Genomic DNA, 24,682 nt, shown 5'->3' on the forward strand with positions numbered 1-24,682 from the left:
TTTAAAGATATTAGATGGGAAAGATTCATCACCTATCCAGCCATAGGGTATTATCCAAACTTGGTAAGGATCTTTTATGCAAACATGGAAAAACAAGACGATGGGATAAAAATGAACCTCTTAAGTAGAGTATTCACCTCCCTCCCATATCTTTAGGAAAAATCATTCGTGTTAAATCGGGAGATTTCAAAGTTCAAATTGTTGAAAAACAATGGATAATGACACAAGGATTTACCCCCGAGGCAATGATACACCCACTTATTTTGGAAATCCACCCATCTATAAATAGCTAAACCTTCAAGCAATAATTTTGCATAAACTCATTACTTATAATACTCTACCATGATTCGGTTCACATGATCATGTTTCCTTTCTAGATTGTTTCATCATGTGGTGTATTTTGAAAGGGAAAAAGCTGGATCTTCCTAGTCTTCTCATCAAATGGATTAATATGAAAGTTGACGCTTCTCGTATTATTCTACCATATGCTGGTATATTGAATATGGTGTTTGCAAATTTTAACATCCTTACACCATCTTTCAAATTCATTCGAAAAACCCGTTATGACATATTTGACACAATTCTTAAGCGCATGGGTTATAAGAAAACCACTCAAGGATGGTTTCACAAGGGTCATCGACACCTCACATTTGAGCCTTCTCCTTAGTCTTCTATGCCAGCTACTTCAATTCAGCCAAACTCATATTCTCCTTCTTGGTTTATGCCATTCTATACTCACTATCTAAACATCAGCGATAGGATGTAATCTGGTCTTGGTATAGTTCAAGGGAAGGTTACCACCATGCAAACTCACTGCTCCACCCTTGCTCACCATTTTGATAAAATTGAGAAGCATTTGGCCAGCTCTTCTAAAAGTACAACACCGATGGATATCGGCTCTGTTCCATCTAGTGATAATGAATTTGCTAAAAATTATGAGGAACATGAAGACGAAGATGATGAGAATGCATCCAAGGAAGATTCTGAATGACGTTCTTGATTGTTGTAGTGTTTTGATGCTTTATATTATGTAGTAGTCCTTAATATTTTTATGTATTTCACCAGCCAGCTTTTTTTTTTATTTTTTATTGTATCACATTCTGGAAATCTTATAGTACTTTGTAGTTCAAAACTTAACTATGCTTTATGATGGATTACTCTCTTTCCCTTTTTGATTGATGTCCAAAGGGGGATAGTGTTTGAGGAAGAGCAAAAAGAAAAATGTGCTTGATACTTGATGATACTTGATGCATATGTTTTGATGCACATGTTTGATGCTTGATACTTGAGAATATGAATGTATTTTATGCTTAAAAATATTTTTCATTCATGCTTATTGAAAGGGGGAGCCATGACTATTGGAAAAGGGGAGTACTTTAAGGAGTATTTTCTCATTTTTACTCTAGATTTGTCATCATTAAAAAGAAGGATATTGTTGGCCTAACAAGGCTTATAATTCTTATTTTGATGATAACAAATCAAGATAAATTTGATAATGGTTTTTAAGTTAAACTGTTTCAGGAAGCAGGCAAAGCTCAAGTATTTCAAAGCCAAACTCAAAGGTCAATAATGCTTATGATGGACATACTTTATAAAAGCTTGAAAAATGAAAGATGATTGAAAGCTCAAAGATGATATATGATCATGGAAAAGTAAGGATTTACATGAAAATCAGAAGGTTAGAGTTTTAAGAATGTCTCTATGTAAGTACTCACTATCTAAACTTCAGCGATAGGATGTAATCTGGTGTTGGTATAGTTCAAGAGAAGGTTACCACTATGGAAACTCACTGTCCACCCTTGCTCACCATTTCGATAAAATTGAGAAGCATTTGGCCAGCTCCGTGTAAGTACTCACTATCTAAACTCACTTCTAAAAGTACAACACCGATGGATATCGGCTCTGTTCCATCTAGTGATAATGAATATGCTGAAAATTATGAGGAACATGAAGACGAAGATGATGAGAATGCATCCAAGGAAGATTCTGAATGACGTGCTTGATCATTGTAGTGTTTTGATGCTTTATATTATGTAGTAGTCCTTAATATTTCTATGTATTTCACCAACCAGCTTTTTTTATTTTTATTTTTTATTGTATCACATTCTGGAAATCTTTAAGCACTTTGTAGTTCAAAACTTAACTATGCTTTATGATGGATTACCCTCTTTCCCTTTTTGATTTATGTCCAAAGGGGGAGAGTGTTTGAGGAAGAGCAAAAAGAAAAATGTGCTTGATACTTGATGCATATGTTTTGATGCTTGATACTTGATGATACTTGATGCACATATTTGATGCTTGATACTTGAGAAATATGAATGTACTTTATGCTTAAAAATATTTTTCATTCATGCTTATTGAAAGGGGGAGCCATGACTATTGGAAATGGGGAGTACTTTAAGGAGTATTTTCTCATTTTTACTCTTGATTTGTCATCATTAAAAAGGAGGATATTGTTTGCCTAACAAGGCTTATAATTCTTATTTTGATGATAATAAATCAAGATAAGTTTGATAATGGTTTTTAAGTTAAACTGTTTTAGGAAGCAGGCAAAGCTCAAGTATTTCAAAGCCAAACTCAAAGGTCAATAATGCTCATGATGGACATACTTTATAAAAGCTTGAAAAATGAAATATGATTGAAAGCTCAAAGATGATATATGATCATGGAAAAGTAAGGATTTACATGAAAATCAGAAGTTTAGAGTTTTAAGGATGTCTCTATGTAAGTACTTCATGTAAACCTCAATATAAATTGAATTCAAGCTTGTACAAATAAAAAGAAACTAAGAAAAAAAATTTTGAAAGACCTTAAAATATGTTTTAAATCAAAATGATAAAGGTCTCAAGAAAGAAAGAAAGTTTTCAAAGTGAAAAAAGGATTTTCTGAGAGCCAGGCGATTGCCCAATATAGGCAGTAGACTGCCAAAATTAAAGGAATTAAACTTGGGAGGCAGTAGGGTCCCAGGCGACTGCCTGAGCTCTGTCAGGCGCCTTGGTAGTCAAATTAGGTGACTGTCTGTGTCTTGGCAGGCGACTGCCAGTCTTCTGGTTGTTTAGTTTTTCACTATGGTAGGCAACTACCACTTGAATAGAATTTTAAAAACTCAATTGGAAAATTTTTTAAATGGATTTCTTGGGCTCTACTCTTTTAGAAAACTTGATGTTTGCTCCAAGAAAACTTGGGAGGCAAGGAATTATCTTTTAAACATCTATAAATAGCCCCAACTATAATGATTTTATGCACCAAGAAATTTTTCAGCTATCAAGAACCCTCAAAGCTCTCAATCTCTCTTGTGCTCATTCTACTTTCACTACTGAATTGTTGCTGATCCTAACTCCAAATTTGAGCCTTCAAAGTCTGAATCTTTCAATACACGGAAGATATATTCAGTGATCTAAATTCAATTAAGCTTCAATCTCTTTATATTGATTTACATTGAAGTATATTTGTGCTTACTAACCAGCTCTGTTGTGAGAGTGTCTCTTGTACACAAATCTTTCTCTACTTGTTTCTTGTTTCTAGACAATTCAAGGTTGTTGGATTGTCATGCCAAACAAGGAGATGTCATTTGGAGAGGCGGGCTCTAGCCTAATCAAAGGAGTTTTGTAAACGGTGTTGTTCCTCCCAGCAAAGGAACTGATCTAGTGAATCCTTTGGTGGCTTGACAAAGGCGAGGACATGGGCTGGGTATAAGCCGAACGTCGAAAAACTCTGTGTTCCTCTCTCTCTTCCCTACTCTTTACTTTTCAACATACTTTACAAACTGCATGGATGCTTTATAATTTTTGAATTTTGAGTGTTTGGTTATTTAATAGACTAGAAGATAATTTGTTTTGGTTTAATCAACATTGATTGCGAAAACTGAATAGGACTATGTTGGTCGATCATCCTAAACTTATTAAACTGAAGGTTTATTTAAAAGTTGAACCTTGGGAAGAAGTGTGATTGTGAATTTCAATAGGGCTTATCCAAATTCAACAAACATTACATATTACTACATAGCTATTGTCACAAGAATCAAGTGCTTGGTTATTTTGTATTTATTGTGGTTGATTTGGATTGATTATTTTACAGATACTTTGTGATTGTGTTTGGGTTGTGTTTATTGTTACTTTGTGAATGTGTTTGGATTGTGTTTATTGTTGTAATATAAAAAGTTATATATATATATATATATATATATTTTAAAACCCAATTCACCCCCCCTCTTGGGAACTATATCCTATTTTCAGCTACGGCTCTGAAATTGCATTTACTTTCCATACTGTTCTTATTTCTTAATTCTATTAAATGGATGATTATTTTATGGTATTTTGAACTCTCATTGACTATATTGATTGGAAATACAGGATTGCACGCTTGTATGGAACACCATCTGCAAGGCTATTGCAGAATTTGTGTATGCATCCTGATAGATAACTAGGTACTACATGATGATTGTCATACTATTTTGTGTATCAAAAACTTTTCATGGAAAACCCTTCGCTTAAAGTAGCATACTCATACACATAGGTTTGAAAAGTTTTAAGGTCAAAATAGGGTCAAACTCATTTTTTTTAACTAAGCCTAGTTGACTAGCTCTTACATGTTCTATAAGCCCCAGTCGACCGACCATGCCCATAGGCCAAAATCATGTTGTTAACTAAGCCCAATCGACCGACTTCATGATCTGGTAGACGAGATCTTGAGCCCCAATTGACTGAACCTCAGAGTTTTGGAAAATCGCCTAAGGCCAGTCGACCAATATTGTCCCCAGTCAACCGAACCCTTCAAGTTTTTGAAAAAGCACCTAAGGCCCACCAGCCAGTGCATTCAACAGTCGACCAGACCTCTCAGGTTGAACGAGTTTTTCAGCTGAAAAAGGTCATTAACTTTTAATTAAGCAAACTTAATAATGGCCAATGGGTCCCTCAACAGTCAATTTTTGAAGAGCTTTATAAATAGCTCACTCAAAGCTCATTTAAATACTTTTGATTATCTTGAAAATTCTCTCAAATTATTTGTGCTATATTTTCTCTCATCTTTACATACAAACAAGCATTTACTCTCTTTACCTCATTCTTTTGAAAAATTCATTTTGAAAGAGAGCATTGATTATTTCTCACTTCCTTCTCTTGTAAATTTATTGCTCTTGAAAGTTGTTAAAGAATCATTCTTTTGAGCATTTATTTTAAAACATTTACTCTCACTCAATCTTTTATTTTGAAAATCATTTTTGAGAGTAAGTTTAGAATTTCTCCCACTTATTTTTCTTAATAAATATTTTTGGAGAAACTTCTTATAGCTTGTAAAATTTTGTGCATCTCCATTGCAAGATTCAAAAGTTCACATTATTTTTATTGCAAAAATCATTTTTAAGCTTAACCCTAAAATCTCTTACACCTATCTTTGTAAATTATTCTTGGCGATATTATTTGGTTTTTTGGATCTTCAGAAAACACTTCATGTATATCTCTTATTTGACTCAAAGATCATTTAGTATCTTCTTCTCACATATATTTCACACACACACACACACACACACACACACACATATATATATATATATATATATATATATATATATTTGAGAGAAAAACCATACAAACTCTTTTGAGCATAAATCCAATCATACAAGAGTGCATATAGAACTTTATTGTACACGCTACCTTATTTTTGAGAAGCATCTTGTTGTACACAAAAAATTTCATATCATTTGTATCCCTGTGGTTTGGGTAGTGAACCATGTTCCTGGCGTAGGGTATCGCCTGAGGAAGAGGTGCTCTATCCTGTAAAGAGTGATTGTAATAGTTTGCTTCCTCCGGTTAAGGGAGTTAGGGGAACTCCACCCTGTAAGGAGAAATTGTAAATGACGTAAGTCCACCTAGTTAAGTGAGCTGGATAGTGAATCCTCAAGCAGGTTGACTTGAGGCGAGGATGTAGGCACGATTTGTCGAACCTCGTAAACACTGTGTGTCGTTCTTTTCCTATAGTCTTTACATTTCAATATTTGCATGTTTATATTTACTTATTTATATTAGTATGTGATTGATTGAGAAAATACTGAAATTATCATACTTACATAAATTATTTGAACTATCATTTATCTACTAGATTTGTGATTAGAAATACCTTAGGTTGTGTAATACTGGCTGTGATCTTGAATTAGGACACACTTGACCTAAAAGCTTTAAAATCTCCAATTCACCCTCCTTCTTGGGATTACACTGAAAATCACATCTTTTATTATAAATATAAATAAAATTATAAACCTACTAAATTAGTTTAAACCAAAAGAAAGTCATTATATAAATCAAAATAAGTGAAAATTTAAGTCAAAAATAGAGATCTAAACAGAGAAATACAAAGGAAGTACATCCAAAGCTATTTGAATTTTACTAATAGATATACATCATTTGAAATGCAGATATTTTGATAATTAAAGATAAATTAGAAAAATATAAATAAAATTTAAAATAATTAGTCGATAACTTAATTACTTGTTAATATAATAATCATACAATTATTTTAAGCACAATCACTCTATTATTTAAATTAAAAAAAATTATAAATAAAAAATATGACAAAGAGATTGAGAAAAGGTGTCACAATTAAAATAAAAAGAATAAAAAAAGAGTATGTATGACATAAAATGAATAAAAAATTATATTCTACAACAGAGCTTATTTATATAGACTCTATAGAAATATATATGCAAATATATATAAATCTTTCTGAATAATTGCAAAGCTCCAAAAGCTCAATTAAATCAAAGAAAGCATAATATTTATTTCAACTTGTAATTTTCTGCAAACTTATTTATACTATATTTTTATTACTAATTTAATTCAACACAAGACTCTTTGTTTTTTTCTTCTCTCTCTCTCTCTCTCGTAGATTTGTTAGAGGCAAATAAAAAAAAATTACTATCCAGTATATTTTGAATTTTCCGAACTCGATTTTCATATAGTTGTATGATTAACAACTCTCTAGTTATGTTAATACACCAAACTTGAACTAGTTCAGAAACATATCTTATGAGAATGAAAAACATTCTCTAGGTTAGACTTCATTCTAATACTTCATCTGCGTAAAAATCTTTTTCTTCCTTAAATCTAGTCCTTCTATTATTTATTTTTAAATATCACCTTTTGACCACCTGCAGTGACCCACATGCATTGCACAAAGATGGCTATGCCATATAGGCTGGTGGAACTGAAGCATTATTTTATAGCCACATGCCCAATTTAATTCGGTTAATTCAAAATGTGTCGGGTAGTGGTTTTTTTGTTTTTGTTTTTTCTTTTAAGTTGCATGAACCTTCCTATGATTTAGTTAAAAATTAAAATCATTTTATCATTTTGTTGTGACTACTAAATGTTTTTAAAATTATAAAAAGTTATAATCTGTGAATTTTTTTTAATGAAAATTAATTATATTAGAAGTAAGTTTTTTTTTAAATGGAATAAAATGATCTTAACTTATTTTTAAAAACCTTTATAAATCATATATTACAATTTTGTGTAAATTACATATTACAATTTTTTTAATATTGAAAACTATTTTTATGCATAAACATGAAATCGAATAGATGTAAACACTAATATGATCTAGCATAGTCGACATCGGACTTAGGTGACATATTTTGTTACTAATTAACTAGCTTGGTGACTTTTTTGAAGAGCTAGTGAAGTGTAAAAAATCACGTTGTGATATGTGGCTCATATATTGAATGAGATGCATGTACAAAGAGAGAACATAGTAGAAAATCAAAGTATTGGCGGAGCAGCATGAAAACCATCGATGGTTTGGCACCCAATTTCATACAATTTCATTCTATCTGAAATCGTTGATGGTTTGGCCCAAATAGTCGATGATTTGGCTCAGGAACCCAGTGCGGATTTTTGAATTTTGAATGAGAGGTGTTAAGTTAGTTGGGGTTTGGAGGGAAAGCCTTTGGGAACTCTATTTATATGTCATTTTGTGATGTATTTGTAACATTATAAGTGTCTTTAACACCAGATAGTCAGAAATCTTTACTGATTACTCTCATGGATGTAGGCATTGCCGAACCACGTAGTTCCTTATGTTGTTTTTATTGCTTTCATACATACCGCGTGGTTGTATTCTTTAATTGTTTTATCATTGATTGTTGCATTTGATTGATTCAATATTCCGCTGTGCAATTCAATCTATACAAAAAAATTGGTAGCAAAACATTATTGTAATGGCTTCGGGTACTTCATCTGCAAAATTTGACATTGTCAAGTTTGATGGAACTAGGAATTTCGGTCTGTAGCAGAGAAGGGCGGAAGATTTTCTTGTGTAGCAAGGGATGGTGAAGGCCTTGTATGATGTTCGACTGAAAGGCATGGATAAGGAAAATTGGAAGGAATTGGAGGCAAAAGTTGTGGCTACTATACGATTGTGTTTGGCCAATGACGAGCTATATCACGTCATGGAAGAGGATTCTCCTGTGACTATTTGGAAAAAGCTTGATAGCTGGTACATGTCTAAGCTTATTACAAATAAACTTTTTCTTAAGTTAAAGTTATATTGGCTTAAGATGGTAGAAGGCTCTGATTTGAAGCAACACATCAATGCATTCAATCAAATCATAAGTGATTTAATGTGGGATGATGTGAAATTCAAGGAAAATGACAAGGCGCTGATGCTACTGAATTCCCTACTAGCATCTCACGCTTTTGAGAACTTGGTTACGACTCTTACATGGGGTAAAGGGACCCTGAATTTAAAAGAGGTAACATGCGCATTATTGAGACTTCATCAAAGAAAGAAATTCAACGATGAAATTTCACACGGTGAAGGGTTTGTGGTGAAGGGTAACCATGAATGTGGGAGAGAAAATTTCAAAAATGTATCAAATCAAAATAAGTCTCAATCTTAGTTCAAGAAGAAAAAGGATATCTTGTGTTTAAGTACAGTAAAAAAAAAGGGCACATAAAACCGTATTGTTCGAGATGGAAGAAAGGGAATGCTGAAAAGAAAGAAGACACTTCCAAATCATAAAATTAAATATAGTTAAAAAAGGAAATTTAGAATGCAATGATGGTGACATACTTTCAGTTTCGTCAGGGTTGGATAGCCTCACAGACTCTTGGATCTTAGACTCGGCATGTTCTTACTACATGACTCCAAATAAGGAGTGGTTTGGCACTTACAAGTCGGTTAATTTAGGTTCATTTCTTATGGGTAATGTTGTTTTATGTAAAATCATTAGAATAGGAAATGTAAGAATTAAGATGTTTGATGGTCCTATAAGAACCCTATGTGATGTAAGACACCTTCCAAATCTACAGAAGAGTCTAATTTCATTAGACACTTTGGATTGTAACAGATTTAGTTACAAGTCTGAAAGTGGAGTTATGAAGGTGTGTAAAGGCGCTCTAATGGTGATGAAAAGGCAAAAGTTAGATGAAAACATTTATACACTAATAGGCACTACAGTTGTAGGTGGAGCTGTAGTCGTAGATTTTGAATTTGATGACACCATTTTATTGCATATGTGGCTAGGGCATATAGGTGAGCATGACATGAAATAAATTCACAAGAGAAAACTCTTGAAGGGTATGAAAACATGTAAGTTAAAATTTTGCTAGTTTTGTGTTCAAAGAATGAATCGAACTCTAGCTAAAAGAGTTTGTTGTCTCAGGCTGAATGCATGGCTAGAGAAGAACTTCTTGGCCAAGGCAGTTAGTATTGCTTTTTTCTTGGTAAACCGATCGCTAAGGGCATCACTAGAGGGGAAGGTGGAAAAATAGGTATGGACAGGTAATGTGGTAGACTACTCCTATTTGAGGGTATTCAGTTGTCCAGCTTATGTACACATATCTAGTGAGGAGAGATCAAAGCTTGATGCGAAATCTAGATACTGCATTTTTCTTAGGTATCAGAAAGGTGTGTAGGGGTTCAAGTCGTGGGATCCAATGACAAACAAGATGGTGACAAGTAAAGATGTCATTTTCGATGAGAAAACTATGGTGAAGCATACTCAAGAAGATGATGAAGAGAAATAGCTAGAAAAATGGAGCAAAGGCTCATGTTGTGCAAGTGGAGTTAGAAACTCAGGGCAATGATCTTGGTCCCTTGGTGGCAGGGAGTTCTATCCTCAGAAACCAGCAAGTTGATAGTGTTTCTATATGGAGATCCATACGCACTATTAGACCACTACCCAGGTATGTATTTGATAATTTAGAATATCATACTTTCATTACTAATTGCAATGATCCAACTACTTTTCAAGAGGGAGTGCACGACTAGGGAAAAAGTAGGTGGATGGGTGTTATAATTGAGGAAATAGAGTTGTTTCATAAGAATCAGACTTGGGATTAGGGGGAGCTTCTAGATGGGAAGAGGGCTGTTAATTTAAGTGTAATCCTAAGAGGGGGGGTGAATTGGGTATTTTAAAAAACTTTCAGATTATTTACCAATTAATCCCTATTTCTATATTTAACAAATTAATTGCAGGAATTTGAGGCTGATTTAAATTACTATATCAATGAATTCTTTTTACCCAATTAAGTGCGTATGGAGTTATTCAACATACACGTGCAAACTAGATATTGAAATGCGATGCAAAAAATAAAAAGATAAAAGAAAAGAGAAGGCAAACATGATTTTATAAGGTTCAGCCAACTCGGCCTACGTCCACGCCTTGAGCAACCCACTCAAGGATTCCACTATATCCTTGCTCCTTAAATTGGGATAGAGCTTCCCTTACATCCACTACTTACAAGAGGCACAACTTCCTCCTCACTCGGATCACAATATGAACCCTGATTACAATATAATATCATGTTTGCAAAACAACTCAAGATTCACTTCTAACAAATCTAATTAGTACAATTGAAATTCCGAACACATATCCATATGATGAAACATGAAGCTCAGTATGTATGTAACAATATAATCATTAGAAGAATGATATGCTTCAACACACAATTTCCCTTTTTATCAAAACTCTCAAAATAATGATATCAGTAAAAGCTTTGGAGAAAATTTGGGTTCTAGTTCACTTTGCGAAAATGCACGAATATCAAATGTAAACTTATCAAAAGGTTTGTCTTGAATATTATATCGATCAAAATCAAAAGGCTTTCTTTCAAATATTCAATCACAAAATGATCTTTGTAAAATGCAAATATACATATATATATATATATATATATATATAATATGATTTCCAAAGATCAAAAACTAAATATAATGTTTTCCATAAAATATCCCTCAATAAAATAAATAGTTATGAACACTAAGGATATTTAATCAAGTGGTTTTAAGATATCTAAGATATAAAGCCTGAATACACACTTGAATCAAAATTGTTTAACCAATGGCAAAAACCTTTCTTAAGTAGTGATCTTATCTAAATAATCTATAAGTAAATACACTCAAGATCAATCACTAAGCTTACATTCAATAACAGATTTTGAGATGAAAAGTTCATTGAAAGATATATATCAACAAGCAAATCAATTTATATGAAAAACTCTATGAGAATAAATATTAATGTGCAAATTGATTTACCAAACCTCAATACCAAAAAGATTGCACAATGATTGCTAGATTGTCTTTTGAAAATTGAGATAGCCTTAGCTCAGATTGGATGTAAGAACTTTGAAATCTCAATCTAAAGTTTCAGCAGTGTGTTCAAAGTTGTGTTAAACATGCAATCTCCTCAAACGTATGTCAAAGGTTTTTTCTCCTTATTCTTGTTGATCTTTTCTTTAGCACTAGGGTTTAGATGTTTAATATATAGGTATCTTGCCCTTATAATAAATCTCAACCGTTGGATCAAAAAATAATTTGCGAGTTCTCTTATTAAAAATTAAAATTTTAAACTTTCCCACAGGTTTAGACGACTGAGGGTTAAGGCCCAAACGACTGAAGTTCCTTAGAGTTTCAAAAAATTAACCTGGACACAGGGTTAGATGACTGAAGTTGGGGTACAGTCTTCTAAAGTATTGGGTTTAGACGAATTAAGTCTGAGTTTAGTCTTCTGAGGTGCTTCTACCAAGTTCTCTGTTTCACCATAAATTATTCAGACGACTGAACTTAATCTTTGGTCTTTTAAAGAAATTCTTTACTGAGGTTAACTTCAATCTTCTAAAGTTCAATCTTCAGACAACTGAACTTGAAGTTCGGTCTTCTGAACTGAACCTTTCCTGAATTTTTCTTTTTAGTTTCAAAAATCTACTTTACTCTCTTTCTTGGCTCTTTTGTAAAAATATTTTTCAGGGTTTTAAAAATATTTCTAAGTTCATAAATATCCCCTAATGATGTTCATGAGATGCATGAGTCCTAAGGTCAGTCTAGGGTATATGTTGAGCTTCAAATTATATCCCCTATTTTTTGATGTTTTGATGAAAATTATTTCATAAATTCTAAAAATTAGCACATTCTAACGTCCATAGAAGACATGATCTACTTATGAAAATGTAAGAGCATGCGTGAAATAAAATTTGATGTCACATATATGCAAACATTCTTGACATGGAAAATGCAAACCAAAACAAGAAAGCAAATGAAATAAAAGGGTTTAAAGACTAACCTTATGTCACCGGAAAAAAAAATGTAGATCAAGTGGAGGGCACACTAATGAATTCACGCACCCCAAAGAACAATTAAAACAAGAATGAAAGATAGAATGTAATTCTATTCAAACTTAAATTCAAACACACCCCCCCCCCTTTTGACCCTCTAAAGATGCATGGAATATTTCAATTTTCCACTCATTACCCTCACTTGGACGTACCCCAAATTTTTTCAAAAATGGTCTCTTTATAGACTGATCATGGGATGGCGGGAAACACTATTTGAATTTAAATTTCAAAAATTCAAATTATTAACCACCAACTACCAACTACCTTATTCGTTGCTTGACATATGCCTACCTCTAAGACACTTGGCATGTCAAGATCCATTGGCCAATCAAATGAAAACAAATCAAAATTTCAAATTTTCATTGGATCGATCAAATGCTTGAAGAATTTGATCGACCACTATCGAGTGGCCCCAAGCTTAAAGAACAGAAAAGAGTTGGTCGGTTACCCTAAATTACGAAAATTTTCTTTGTATTTTGGGTTTAATTTTGCATATACTTTGCTCGGTCTCTTCAATTTTTCAGGTAAAAAATAACTATCAAGAACACAATTCTTCAATTGCTATAGTTAAACAATTTCTTAAGATGTCTTTAAAATCTGCCCTTGTATTAGCTAAATTAGTATTTTATTTCCAAAGAGTACTTAGCCTAAATCTTGACCTATTTTAAGATTTTGCACTTTAGATCAAAGTGACAAGTTTCAATCTTATGGATAACCGTAATTTGTGAATGTCCTGATTGAATCTATCATTTATTCAATATATTGCCTATGTAAACTGAAAGTGATGGTGTAATCCCAAGAGGGGAAGGGGGTAAATTAAATATTTTAAAATTTAACGTGCGGAGGCTTAATCGATTTTAAAACTTATTTACCATGTGCTCTAACTATTTCAATTACCACGGAATTCTAATCAGCGAACCACTATACCAATCAGCAATCCTAAATATGAAACCAAATCTCAATATTAACAATATTCTTAGCAGATTAATGTTAATAACAATATGTTCATCCACAAAAATATTTATTGTTGTATTTAAATAATTAATCAAGCAAAATGAAGTAATCCCAAAAAATTAAATCAAGTGTGAATTTGTAGCTACAGCATAGTTTGTTCACAAAGGATATTTAAAACATTCAAGACATCTACAAATCAAATTGAATCATTTACAACATTCCCAAATCATATTTAAATCATTTATAGCAGATAAGATCAGTATATATGTGCTTGAAAGTAAAAGATATGGGATAAGAATGACGACAAGATTTTTTATAAGGTACGGCAACGTGCCTACATCCTTGCCTTAAGAAACCCGCTGTGAGGATTTTACTAACTCTCTCCATTAAATAGGTGGAGTACCTCTCTCCTTTCAGTAGGTGGAGCACCTCTCTCATTTTACTCTCTCATTTTAGTAGGTGGAGCACCTCTCAATCAAAAACACCCTCTCGTTTGTCTCCGATTCAATACTCGAATCATTTGTTTTACAATCAAAACAGCAGTAGATTTTCGTACAATAAGAAATTCTCTTAAAAGAGCGAATTTGTACAAGCTAAAATCACCAATATACTCTCAAAGATAAATTGCAACAAAACTCAAGAGGTTTTCTAGGTTTTTTGGATTGAAAGATAATCAATCAAAGAATAAAAACCCGAAAAGATTTTGTAGCGATGAAGAACGGTGCACAACAATGTTTGAAAGATGAAATCAATGTGTTTTTTAGCGATTTGGTTCCCCTAACACTGCTAGGGTTAGATTTAAATAGCCAAGTTTGAATTCTGACCATTTGTCCAAATTTTGGTAACAATATCTTTTGAAAACGAAAAGAAATCACACTATTTGCAACTTAAATCGCGTATTTTGGTTGACAGAACTGGTAGTTGAGTCACCCAAACCATTAAATCATGAATTTCAAATCAGAAAGTAGCCTTTTGGTTGACTGAACTTTAGGTTCGGTCGCTTGAACTTATTCGGTTGATGAAACTTTCAGTTCGGTTGCCCAAACCAACAATGTCTAGGCTTTAACAATAGTAGTACCCATTCGGTCGACTGAACCAAGTGTCCAGATGCCCGAACTCACTGATGTTAGACCAAGTTGTTCAGATTCTTATGAAATTCAATGTTCCTTATTCCAAAACTCTTTTGTATTCCTTTTGAAAAGATATTTGGACTTTAAAAAGATATTTTCTTAGTTATTGAAATAGGTCTCTAAGTTCAATTTATCCTATGAGCTTCATAAACAAACTTAAACTTGAGAAGTACTTACATGAGACTTCTATTACATTAAACATGAAATAAGATCTAAGTCCTTATGTCTTGAAGCTTTCATCCAAGGTTTAGCCAATCTTTATTCATTTTGTGTTCTTCATGGCTTTTAAACTTTAAATATGAACCATTATGCTTGTAAGACATAATTTCTTTAAATTCACTTGAAAGCACAATTAGATTCCTTAGTTTGTCATTATCAAAACCAAGATTAAGCCTTGTTAGGCAAAAAAATCTCCCCCTTTTTTAATGATGACTAATAAGGAGCAAAATAAGGTAGCCTTGATAAGACTCACCCTGATAATAAGTATGATTACAAAGTAAATGGAAAAAAAAATTTCAGTATTCTTGCCTTTAGGAAAATACAAGTACAAGCATATTTTCAGTTCAACATATTTTAAGTAAGAGTATATTTTCAATTTGCTTTCATTTTTCTTGTTCTCTAAGTTCATAGTATTCTCCCCCAGTTCATAGTATATAGTATCACTACATACCTTTTGCTTGTTCTCCCCCTTTTGGCATTAGAAAAAAGGATACTCAATAAAACATATGTAGAAAACATAAGTTTGCCAAAAAATACAACATGTAGTTCACAAAGATGATAATCAGCAGAAAGTCACAATCAATCATACAACATTTGGCATGCAAACGTATTCAATTTTGCTTAACTACAATATATCATGATTGCAAACAATATTAGAATATATTACAAGTTAAAACTGTTTGCAAAAACAAAAGAAATAATTACAATCAGAAAAACAATGTTTCAAAGAAATTTCTCTAACAACAACTCTCATTTAGTCTTTCTTAGTATCATCTTCACCGGATGAGTTCTCATCCTCCTCATCATTGTCATCGTCCACATCATTTGAACTCGCTTCCCTGGGAGCTTTCTCTTTTGATAAGGAAACACTACACATGTTGCTTTCAATCCGGGTGAGTTGATGATTAATGGAACTGAAGTTGGATTGGAAGGTCTGCTGAAGTGCATTATATTTAGATTTTATATATGCATGAATAACACTATATTGCGCATCCATATCTCGCTGATAATCCAAAAACCAAGTAGCTAGGAGGTTCAATAGCAGCATGAGCAGGAGCAGGTGGTACTTCATGGGGTGGATCATTCCTCTGAGTATGTTCATGTCCCTACTCCATTTGTACATTTATATTATCTCTCAAAGGATGTCGGTATTTGGGGATCCAACCAAGTGCACCATCATACTCATATACCATTAGCTTTATGATGGTGGATGAAAATCTATCGGAGTTCTTTCGTTTGATAAACAATGTTGAGCAAAGAGCTAGACCCAGGTACTCAAAAATGAGATTAAGAGTTCCTCCATAAGGGAGTATAACTCATCTAATTTATTCTTTTCAGATAATCCATTTGAGTATAAGGGTAAGAAGATTAAGACGCTTGCTTGTATAGATACACCACATAACAAAACAGTCCAAATAGGAAATATGGCCTCATGACCCACTCCTAGGTAGAATGTTATATTTTTTAAGCAAGTGAATGATCTTGGCCTGAAGAGTTAATTGCTACAAAGGTGGATGACCAAACTGAGTTAGTGGTTCAGATAATATCGAAGGCAAAAATGCTTGAAGGGTAAACCCATGTTCCATCAACCAAGTTTGTCCTAACTTTGGACATTCAAACTCCCCATACTGAATTCTACATCGCTCAGCTATTGTTTGTGGGGCGAGTGCAACAGATTTGTTCATGATTTGGGTTGTGTAGATAGTTCCTTCCCTTCCTAAGTTTGCATAAAATAAGTGGACTAGGTTTGTATATACGCCTTTGGGTTGATAAGTAATGAAATTATCCCAACTTAAAGTAGCGAACATCTGAAGAATATTGGGAAAATTTTCCTCCATAAAATGCATATCTAAGATCTTACCAAAAATGGGTTCTACGGAACAAAGATGTTCGTTGTAGAGTTTCTTTGCTCCTTGAGTCAAGAGCTAGTAATAAATTTGCTCTGTGTTTTCTTGACCAAAAGAGACATGTTTGTGAGCAACTTGCTTTGTCTTTGGCATGATTTTGCATCTCAAAAGTAGAGAAAAGTTGAAAAATAAATCTGAACTTAAACAGCAAGATCGAGACTTAGATATGCGGCTCCGTTTGGAACTTGGAAAATATTAGGGAAAGAAAAAGAAAACATAAAGTAATCCAATTTCTCATGTTTGGTTATCGAGGAAATTGAAAAATAATAAGAAAATATATCGAATCAATAAAAAATTAGTTTTATATATTATTCACATTTAATTTTTATTAATTTTTAATCATATTATAACAAACTTTTTATTTTTAGTAGTATTTGATATAAAGAGAAAAGTATAATGAAAAAAAAAAAGAAGTTTTCTTCTCATTTTCCCTTCCTTTCCTTCTCCCACTAAAATCCTTGATTCAAACGGACCCTTAAGGTATAAATTTTTTTTAAAAAAATACGTATAATAGGCATGTTTCTTCATATAAGATCTACAACCTACGCATTACAAAATATTATTCCAATGGGATGGATACATTAAAGTGATGTGGGATCCACACCAACACAACCTTGTACCTTATCCGTCTATGCATCCAAATGCATATTTCTTAAGGCTAAATAATTAATTTGACCTTATTCTTCACTATTAATTATTTTAATGAAATAAGAAACCAAGTTTAGAAACATGGAAATACCTCATTCATAGTAGAACTGTTTTCATTCTCTCTTAATCAAATTAGTACAAATGAAAGTTAAACTAAAAAAAATCATAGCCTATACTCATCTAAAGAAACTGTACACAATTTAACAAAAATTTCATGGCATTTAAATCCAAAATTTTCAGTGTAAATTGTACTATAAGTTGGATGATACAACATGGCTAATATAAGCTTCCATTAGCAACCAAATACTTAGAAGGGTTGATTTTCTTCAACATATATGAGGTCTAAAAAAAGAATCTAAATGCTAAAAACTGTTTAATACAAACTTCCCTAAAATCATAAAATATTATCCAAATTACAGGGATAATATGAGGTAACTAAGTACAATTAATTTATACACAATAAAAACTCTGGGATGTGCTTTGGTGCTTCTAAGTCAGTGTCCTTCCGATCTTTTCTATTTGATATCTACTAGGTCCAATCTTTGCTTTTGATTTGGTACCTCTGTGTATCTGACACTTTGTACCTATACTAGATAAGATCTGCAAGGATGGAAAATACTAGAGACAACAAATAGGTTAATATCATCAAAACATATAAACCAAGATAGTGTAACTGACAGGGCTAACAACAGTTTATTCAGAATCAGTACATTACAATTTTTATACAGATCAGTTTATACAATATTTACAGTATGTCATGTTTTTCTTAAATGCCATAGCACTCAGAGTATACAAACAGATTATATAGTATAGCATCAAGATGTTACAATTATTAAGATATTATAGCATTTACAGTACATAATTATAGTGTTATGATTATTTTGGAAACATGATAAAAACAGTAAAAGAGTATATATGTGTATATATAGTATCAGATCCCTATGAAAAGATTACAAACATATATAGATACAGAATAGAGAACACATTACCATTGTTAATATAGATAGAGTGCAACCACATATCTCAAATAGTGTGTGGGTACCGTCAACTGTGCTCGATGTGTAAGTAGCTCTCCAATTTTCTAGGTTGAGGGTGCCAGTTTGACGAGATAGCAGCTAGTCTCGCGCTTAGGAAAGTATACAGTTTGGTCGGGCTGAGGTAGTGTAGAGTATAGTGACTTATTTGGAGGGCCAACCAGATTAAGTCCCACCTACGGGCTGCACAACCTTGTCATGAAGGGCAAAATCATGACATACAGAGTTCTAGGGATAAAGCTCAATTATGTATATGTATATTGTTTTACAGTATTTTTTAAATATAGTATGATATTAGCAGTATGAAAAGTAGAAAACTCAGATGATATAGTTATCTTTTAAACTGCGAAAAATGTAAAATATGCTTTACAGATTTATCCTTTATTACAACTCATATGTTATTTAAAGTATATATAACTTAGTTTCCACACACTAGTAATAGCATATTTCCATTTGCTGAGTGTCGACTCACCCCAAGACTTTAACATTTTTCAGGTGAGCCAACCAAGTGAGCAGATCAGGCTTGCAGATAGAAAGTTTACTTGGTTACCCTGGTTATTGGGTATGTTTGTATAGGGTTTTGTTCTTTTGAGATAGATATTTCTGGAGAGGTGTATTATTTAGCTATGGTTTAGAGATACAGATTCCTGGTATTGTATGGTATTTACGATTGTATGACTTATGTTTCCGCTACGTAGGTATGATTATTGTATACAGGATTACCCTGGTGCCTTTCATGGCTCGAGTTTCATAGCAGGGGATATCAGAATAGTTCCTAAGTGAAATAATAATAATAATAATAATAATAATAATAATAATAATTATTATTATTATTATTATTATTATTATTATTATTATTATTATTATATAAATTCGAGGTTGTTAAATAATCTCCTTGACATTACTTCAAAATTCAATCCCATGACATAGACACATGACCCGACAATAGTTTACTATGACTTTCCTGAAATTGTCACCCTAGAAAAGACATAGAAACCACCATGGAAATCCTGAACTCCGACCACAAAACAAAAACTCAGATCCTTTCCTCTACTCTGGTATTGCTTCCACAACACTCTAAATTCTACAAAATCTAGCAACCTAGGCTCTGATACAAAACCGAACGACTTGATTTTCCCTACCATTTTTTTCCTTTATATATATATATATAACTGTAAAATTTCACTACTTTAATACCATCTAATAAAACCAAACTATCATCATAGACCGGATAGGGACTGTGGAATCTGGAACTCAATAAACTACCTATGCAGTGAAAAACAAAATACATACAACCATGTCAATACATACAATACTAGAGTGTCGAAAATTTCTAGAATATGCATACATTGCCATTCCCAAAATGCCCTCATTTTGCTAAGTTTTTAGGGCGGACCTAGTAACAAAGATTGTCGAGGTTATTCTTGAGAACATATAAATTCCTATTTGGGGTGCCAATCTATTGACTTCAAAGTCAATCCTCCAATATACAAAAGGCAGTGCTTAGCCGGGTTGGCTCAAGTGATAAGGGCGACTTGTGACTTAGTCTAAAAGGCGAAGTAGGCCACATCGCCATGTGCAAAAGGAAAATGATAAGAATCAACAAGCACCATCAAAGGATCCACTGCATGTTCCTGTTGAGTCTATCACTAGAGCGAGATCCAAAAAGATCAAAGAAGCACTTCATGGGCTGATTCAAGATATTTGGGCTTATTCAAAAACGGGGCACTCTAGGCTTGACCCAAAGAATGATGAAAATTTAATAAACTTAATCCAAGTTTTTTATGGAGTTAATCTTACTTAATGGCTGTAATCTACTTATTAATGGCGTGCTATTCAATTGGGGGACTTGGCTTTTTGACTTTTTATCTTTACATTTAATTTGTAATTTGTAAGACAACTTAGCTTGCATGAGTTTTTAGTAAGTTGTGAGAGTCATTAATGTGTCTAGTAAGTTGGTATATTTAATGTCTTTGTCTCCCATGTTTGTGTGGGAATTGCTAAGTATTTAATGTCCTTGTCTCCCGTGTTTGCTTCTTCAACTGCCTTGTCATCACCATGGTAAGCTTTCCAAATTGCAGGCAAGCACTATAGTAAAGAATAAAGTGTCTGTGGCACGAGCTTTGACACATTCAATTAATTAAGTACAAATATAAGATAACAATACAATAGCATTATAATATATATATATATATATATATTTATATATTTAAATTCTCGGGAAAAAAAATACATAATATGTAAACTATTTTACTATTTTAATTTATATATACTAGTCATAAAAACATGTAAATTACATGGGATCAAAATTTTTATGCATGAAAAATAAACAATGATCAGAACATGTAAAGCAAATAAGGCTTTAACCTATTAGTTTGTTGTTTCCCCCTACAATAGTTGAGGGGAGGGCTGAGTTTAAGTCTGTATGAGAGAATGTATGGGGAATGGGTTTGATTAAATTGTGTCTTGTAATTAGAGGCCATGTGAATCCCAACAAATTCAAATTATAAGAGTATTACAAAATAACTAATCTTTAAAAATATGATCAATTGGTTGAAAAAAGTACTCTAATCTTTAAAAATACACATTTCTAGAACAAATAAATTTGACAATGTAAACTTCTAAATAAAAAAAAATTGTAAAATAAATAAATTTCTATATTGTAATGTAATTCAAGAAAATTAAAATAAAATAACATTTAGAATGATTATAAATTATTGTTAAAAATAAAAGAAAACTTTTTATTTAGTTAAAATAATTATATTGACCAACAGTATGTATGCATATAGATATATATATATATATATATATATATGTATATTTCTAACAATATTACGAATTAATAAAAGTACAAATTAGATAAAGTTATTTTTATTTTCTTTACGCCCTGTTTGGAACTTGGAAAATATTAGGGAAAGAAAAGGAGAACATAAAATAGTCCAATTTCTCATGTTTGGTTATCGAGGATATTGAAAAATAAATAAGAAAATATATTGAATCAATAAAAAATTAGTTTTATATATTATTCTCATTTAATTTTTCTTAATTTTTAATCATATTATAACAAACTTTTTATTTTTAGTAGTATTAAATAAGAAAATATATCGAATCAATAAAAAATTAGTTTTATATATTATTCTCATTTAATTTTTCTTAATTTTTAATCATATTATAACAAACTTTTTATTTTTAGTAGTATTTGATATAAAGAGAAAAGTATAATGAAAAAAAAAAAAAGTTTTCTTCTCATTTTCCCTTCCTTTCCTTCTCCCACTAAAATCCTTGATTCAAACGGACCCTTAAGGTATAAATTTTTTTAAAAAAATACTTATAATGGGCATGTTTCTTCTTATAAGATCTACAACCTACCCATTACAAAATATTATTCCAATGGGATGGATGCATTAAAGTGATGTGGGGTCCACACCAACACAACCTTGTACCTTATCCTTCTATGCATCCAAATGCATATTTCTTACGTCTAAATAATTAATTTGACCTTATTCTTCACTATTAATTATTTAAATGAAATAAGAAATCAAGTTTAGAAACATGGAAATACCTCATTCATAGTAGAACTGTTTTCATTCTCTCTTAATCAAATTAGTACAAATGAAAGTTAAACTAAAAAAAATCATAGCCTATACTGATCTAAAGAAACTGTACACAATTTACCAAATATTTCATGGCATTTAAATCCAAAATTTTCAGTGTAAATTGTACTATAAGTTGGATGATACTACATGCCTAATATAAGCTTCCATTAGCTGCCTAATACTTAGAAGGGTTGATTTTCTTCAGCATATATGAGGTCTAAAAAAAGAATCTAAATGCTAAAAACTGTTTAATACAAACTTCCCTAAAATCATAAGATATTATCCAAATTACAGGGATAATATGAGGTAACTGAGTACATCTATGCCACCCCCCACATCACCACTCCAATAAGAAATGTAGCGTTTTGTGGCCACTGGATCGGATTCATTGCCGTGTCATCCAAGGACGACGTGATCACGAGGATAGGTAGAAGAGATATTCTGGTAACGTTTCGAGGGACAATGACAACTACGGAGTGGATCGTCAACCTAATGAGCTCCTGGACTCCGCCGCGGTTAGATCCCCAGAACCCACAGTCCGATGTTAAGGTTGAGTCGGGGTTTCTCAGCATGTATACTTCGGACGAAAAGAATGGCAAGTTTGGGCTCGGAAGCTGTCGCGAGCAGCTTCTTTCTGAACTGACCCGGCTTATAAACAAGTTTAAAGGTGAGGAATTGAGCATAACTGTGGCTGGGCTCAGCATGGGGAGTTCACTGGGTGTTCTGTTTGCCTACGATGTTGCCGAGCTTGGATTGAATAGGAACTGCGGATTGGACCGAGAAATCCCGATCACAGTTTTCGCATTCGCCAGCCCAAGAGTCGGGAATGCCGACCTCAAGGAAAGTTGCGAGGAGCTGGGTGTGAAAGTTCTAAGAATAGCCAATGTCAGGGACCCAAACACCAAGATGCCTGGGGTTGTGTTCAATGAAAATTTTAGGATTTTAGGAGGGAGATACGAGTTTCCATGGAGTTGCTCGTGTTACGCTCACGTGGGTGTTGAAGTGGCGATCAACTTTTTATGAAGCAAAATCCTACGTTTGTTCATGACCTTGAAGCTTAAATAAGTTTACTGAGATGTCAGGATCAAGTGCAGATTTCCTCTTGAAGCTTATATAAGTTTACTGAGATAACAGGATCAAGTGTAGATTTCCTCTTGATATAAGCTTCAAGGTCATGAACAAACGTAGGGTTTCGCATCATGAAAAAGTTGATCGCCAGTTCAACACCCACGTGAGCGTAACACGAGCAACTCCATGGAAACTCGTATCTCCCTCCTAAAATCCTAAAATTTTCATTGAACACAACCCCAGGCATCTTGGTGTTTGGGTCCCTGACATTGGCTATTCTTAGAACTTTCACACCCAGCTCCTCGCAACTTTCCTTGAGGTCGGCATTCCCGACTCTTGGGCTGGCGAATGCGAAAACTGTGATCGGGATTTCTCGGTCCAATCCGCAGTTCCTATTCAATCCAAGCTCAGCAACATCGTAGGCAAACAGAACACCCAGTGAACTCCCCATGCTGTGCCCAGCCACCGTTATGCTCAATCCCTCACCTTTAAACTTGTTTAAACTAATTTAAAGAAAAAGTACACAATTTACCATAAGCATTTAAATCCAAAAGTACACCCATATATACCTCAACATCAATGAACTTGGCCCAGAAACGAGCCATGGCTCTCTGGTATGGATCTTGAGGCAAGATGGAGTAATTGGTTTTCCATGTCTCAACCACGTCCTGGAGAATTACAGGAGACTCGGCGATGGGTTTCGGAATCTTCTTGTGAACCGGGTTTAACTTCAGTAGCAACTCGCTTTTCTTGCCGTATATGTCCTCTTCTTCTATGTAGTCGTAGGGTATGCTCTTCAGTTTTAGGGCAGTATCAACCCTATTACTGTACGGGCTTGTCCACAACCCCAATACCTTGACTCCTTCTTCTACTTCCATCTTAATAAATTCTGTCTTCTTTTTTTTTTTTTTTGTTCTCCCTTTGCAAGCGTGAATTCCTCGTTTTTCTTCCTTCTCTGGAGCTAGCTGTATATATTGAGGAACCATGCAGAAATTTTCTTGGCAACGGGCAAGCCGCTATCAACGTAGACCTATTGGTCAACTTTTATATGTATGTGCAGACTTGCTGGAAGGCACTTGCTGATATCACACAGACACTTGCTGATATCACATAGACTTGCTGATATCTCTCTCTCTCTCTCTCTCTCTCACACACACACACACACACACACACACACGCACACACACACACACACACACACATATATATATATATATATATATATATATATATATATGCTAAGTTGCGCGGTGGGTCAACTCTCTTCGTCATATGCACCCATTTTTTATCCCAAGCACTGCTCTTCATTGAGAAATTATACGGAAAAATTATCCTTTTATGTTGTTAGTGTACAAATTTTTTTAAGTATAAAATATGTAATAAATTGGTCTCAGCACCATATATATCCCATGCTAATAAATGCAGAAATTATTATCACATATTTTACATCAAAAAAATAGACACATGAATATGTGGAGAGATAGGTCCACACTCCACAGTCAATCTAAATTACCTAAAGAG

General features: G+C 33.1%; 1 protein-coding gene and 1 pseudogene across 1 annotated transcript; one reads left to right on the forward strand and one right to left on the reverse strand.

The window, feature by feature from the left end:
* The first annotated feature begins 8,317 nt into the window (after positions 1-8,317).
* Positions 8,318-23,199, forward strand: LOC131151330 (phospholipase A1-Ialpha2, chloroplastic-like; annotated as a pseudogene).
* Positions 23,200-23,290: 91 nt separating this feature from the next.
* Positions 23,291-24,039, reverse strand: LOC131151331 (glutathione S-transferase U4-like). The gene is made up of 3 exons (XM_058102577.1): positions 23,731-24,039; positions 23,430-23,654; positions 23,291-23,368 (listed from the first exon to the last, which is right to left on the reverse strand). The coding sequence occupies exons 1-3, from the start codon at positions 24,037-24,039 to the stop codon at positions 23,291-23,293; spliced, it is 612 nt and encodes a 203-aa protein (XP_057958560.1).
* Positions 24,040-24,682: the final 643 nt, after the last annotated feature.

This window comes from Malania oleifera, chromosome 3 (genome assembly GCF_029873635.1).
Source record: "Malania oleifera isolate guangnan ecotype guangnan chromosome 3, ASM2987363v1, whole genome shotgun sequence".
NCBI lineage: Eukaryota > Viridiplantae > Streptophyta > Magnoliopsida > Santalales > Ximeniaceae > Malania > Malania oleifera.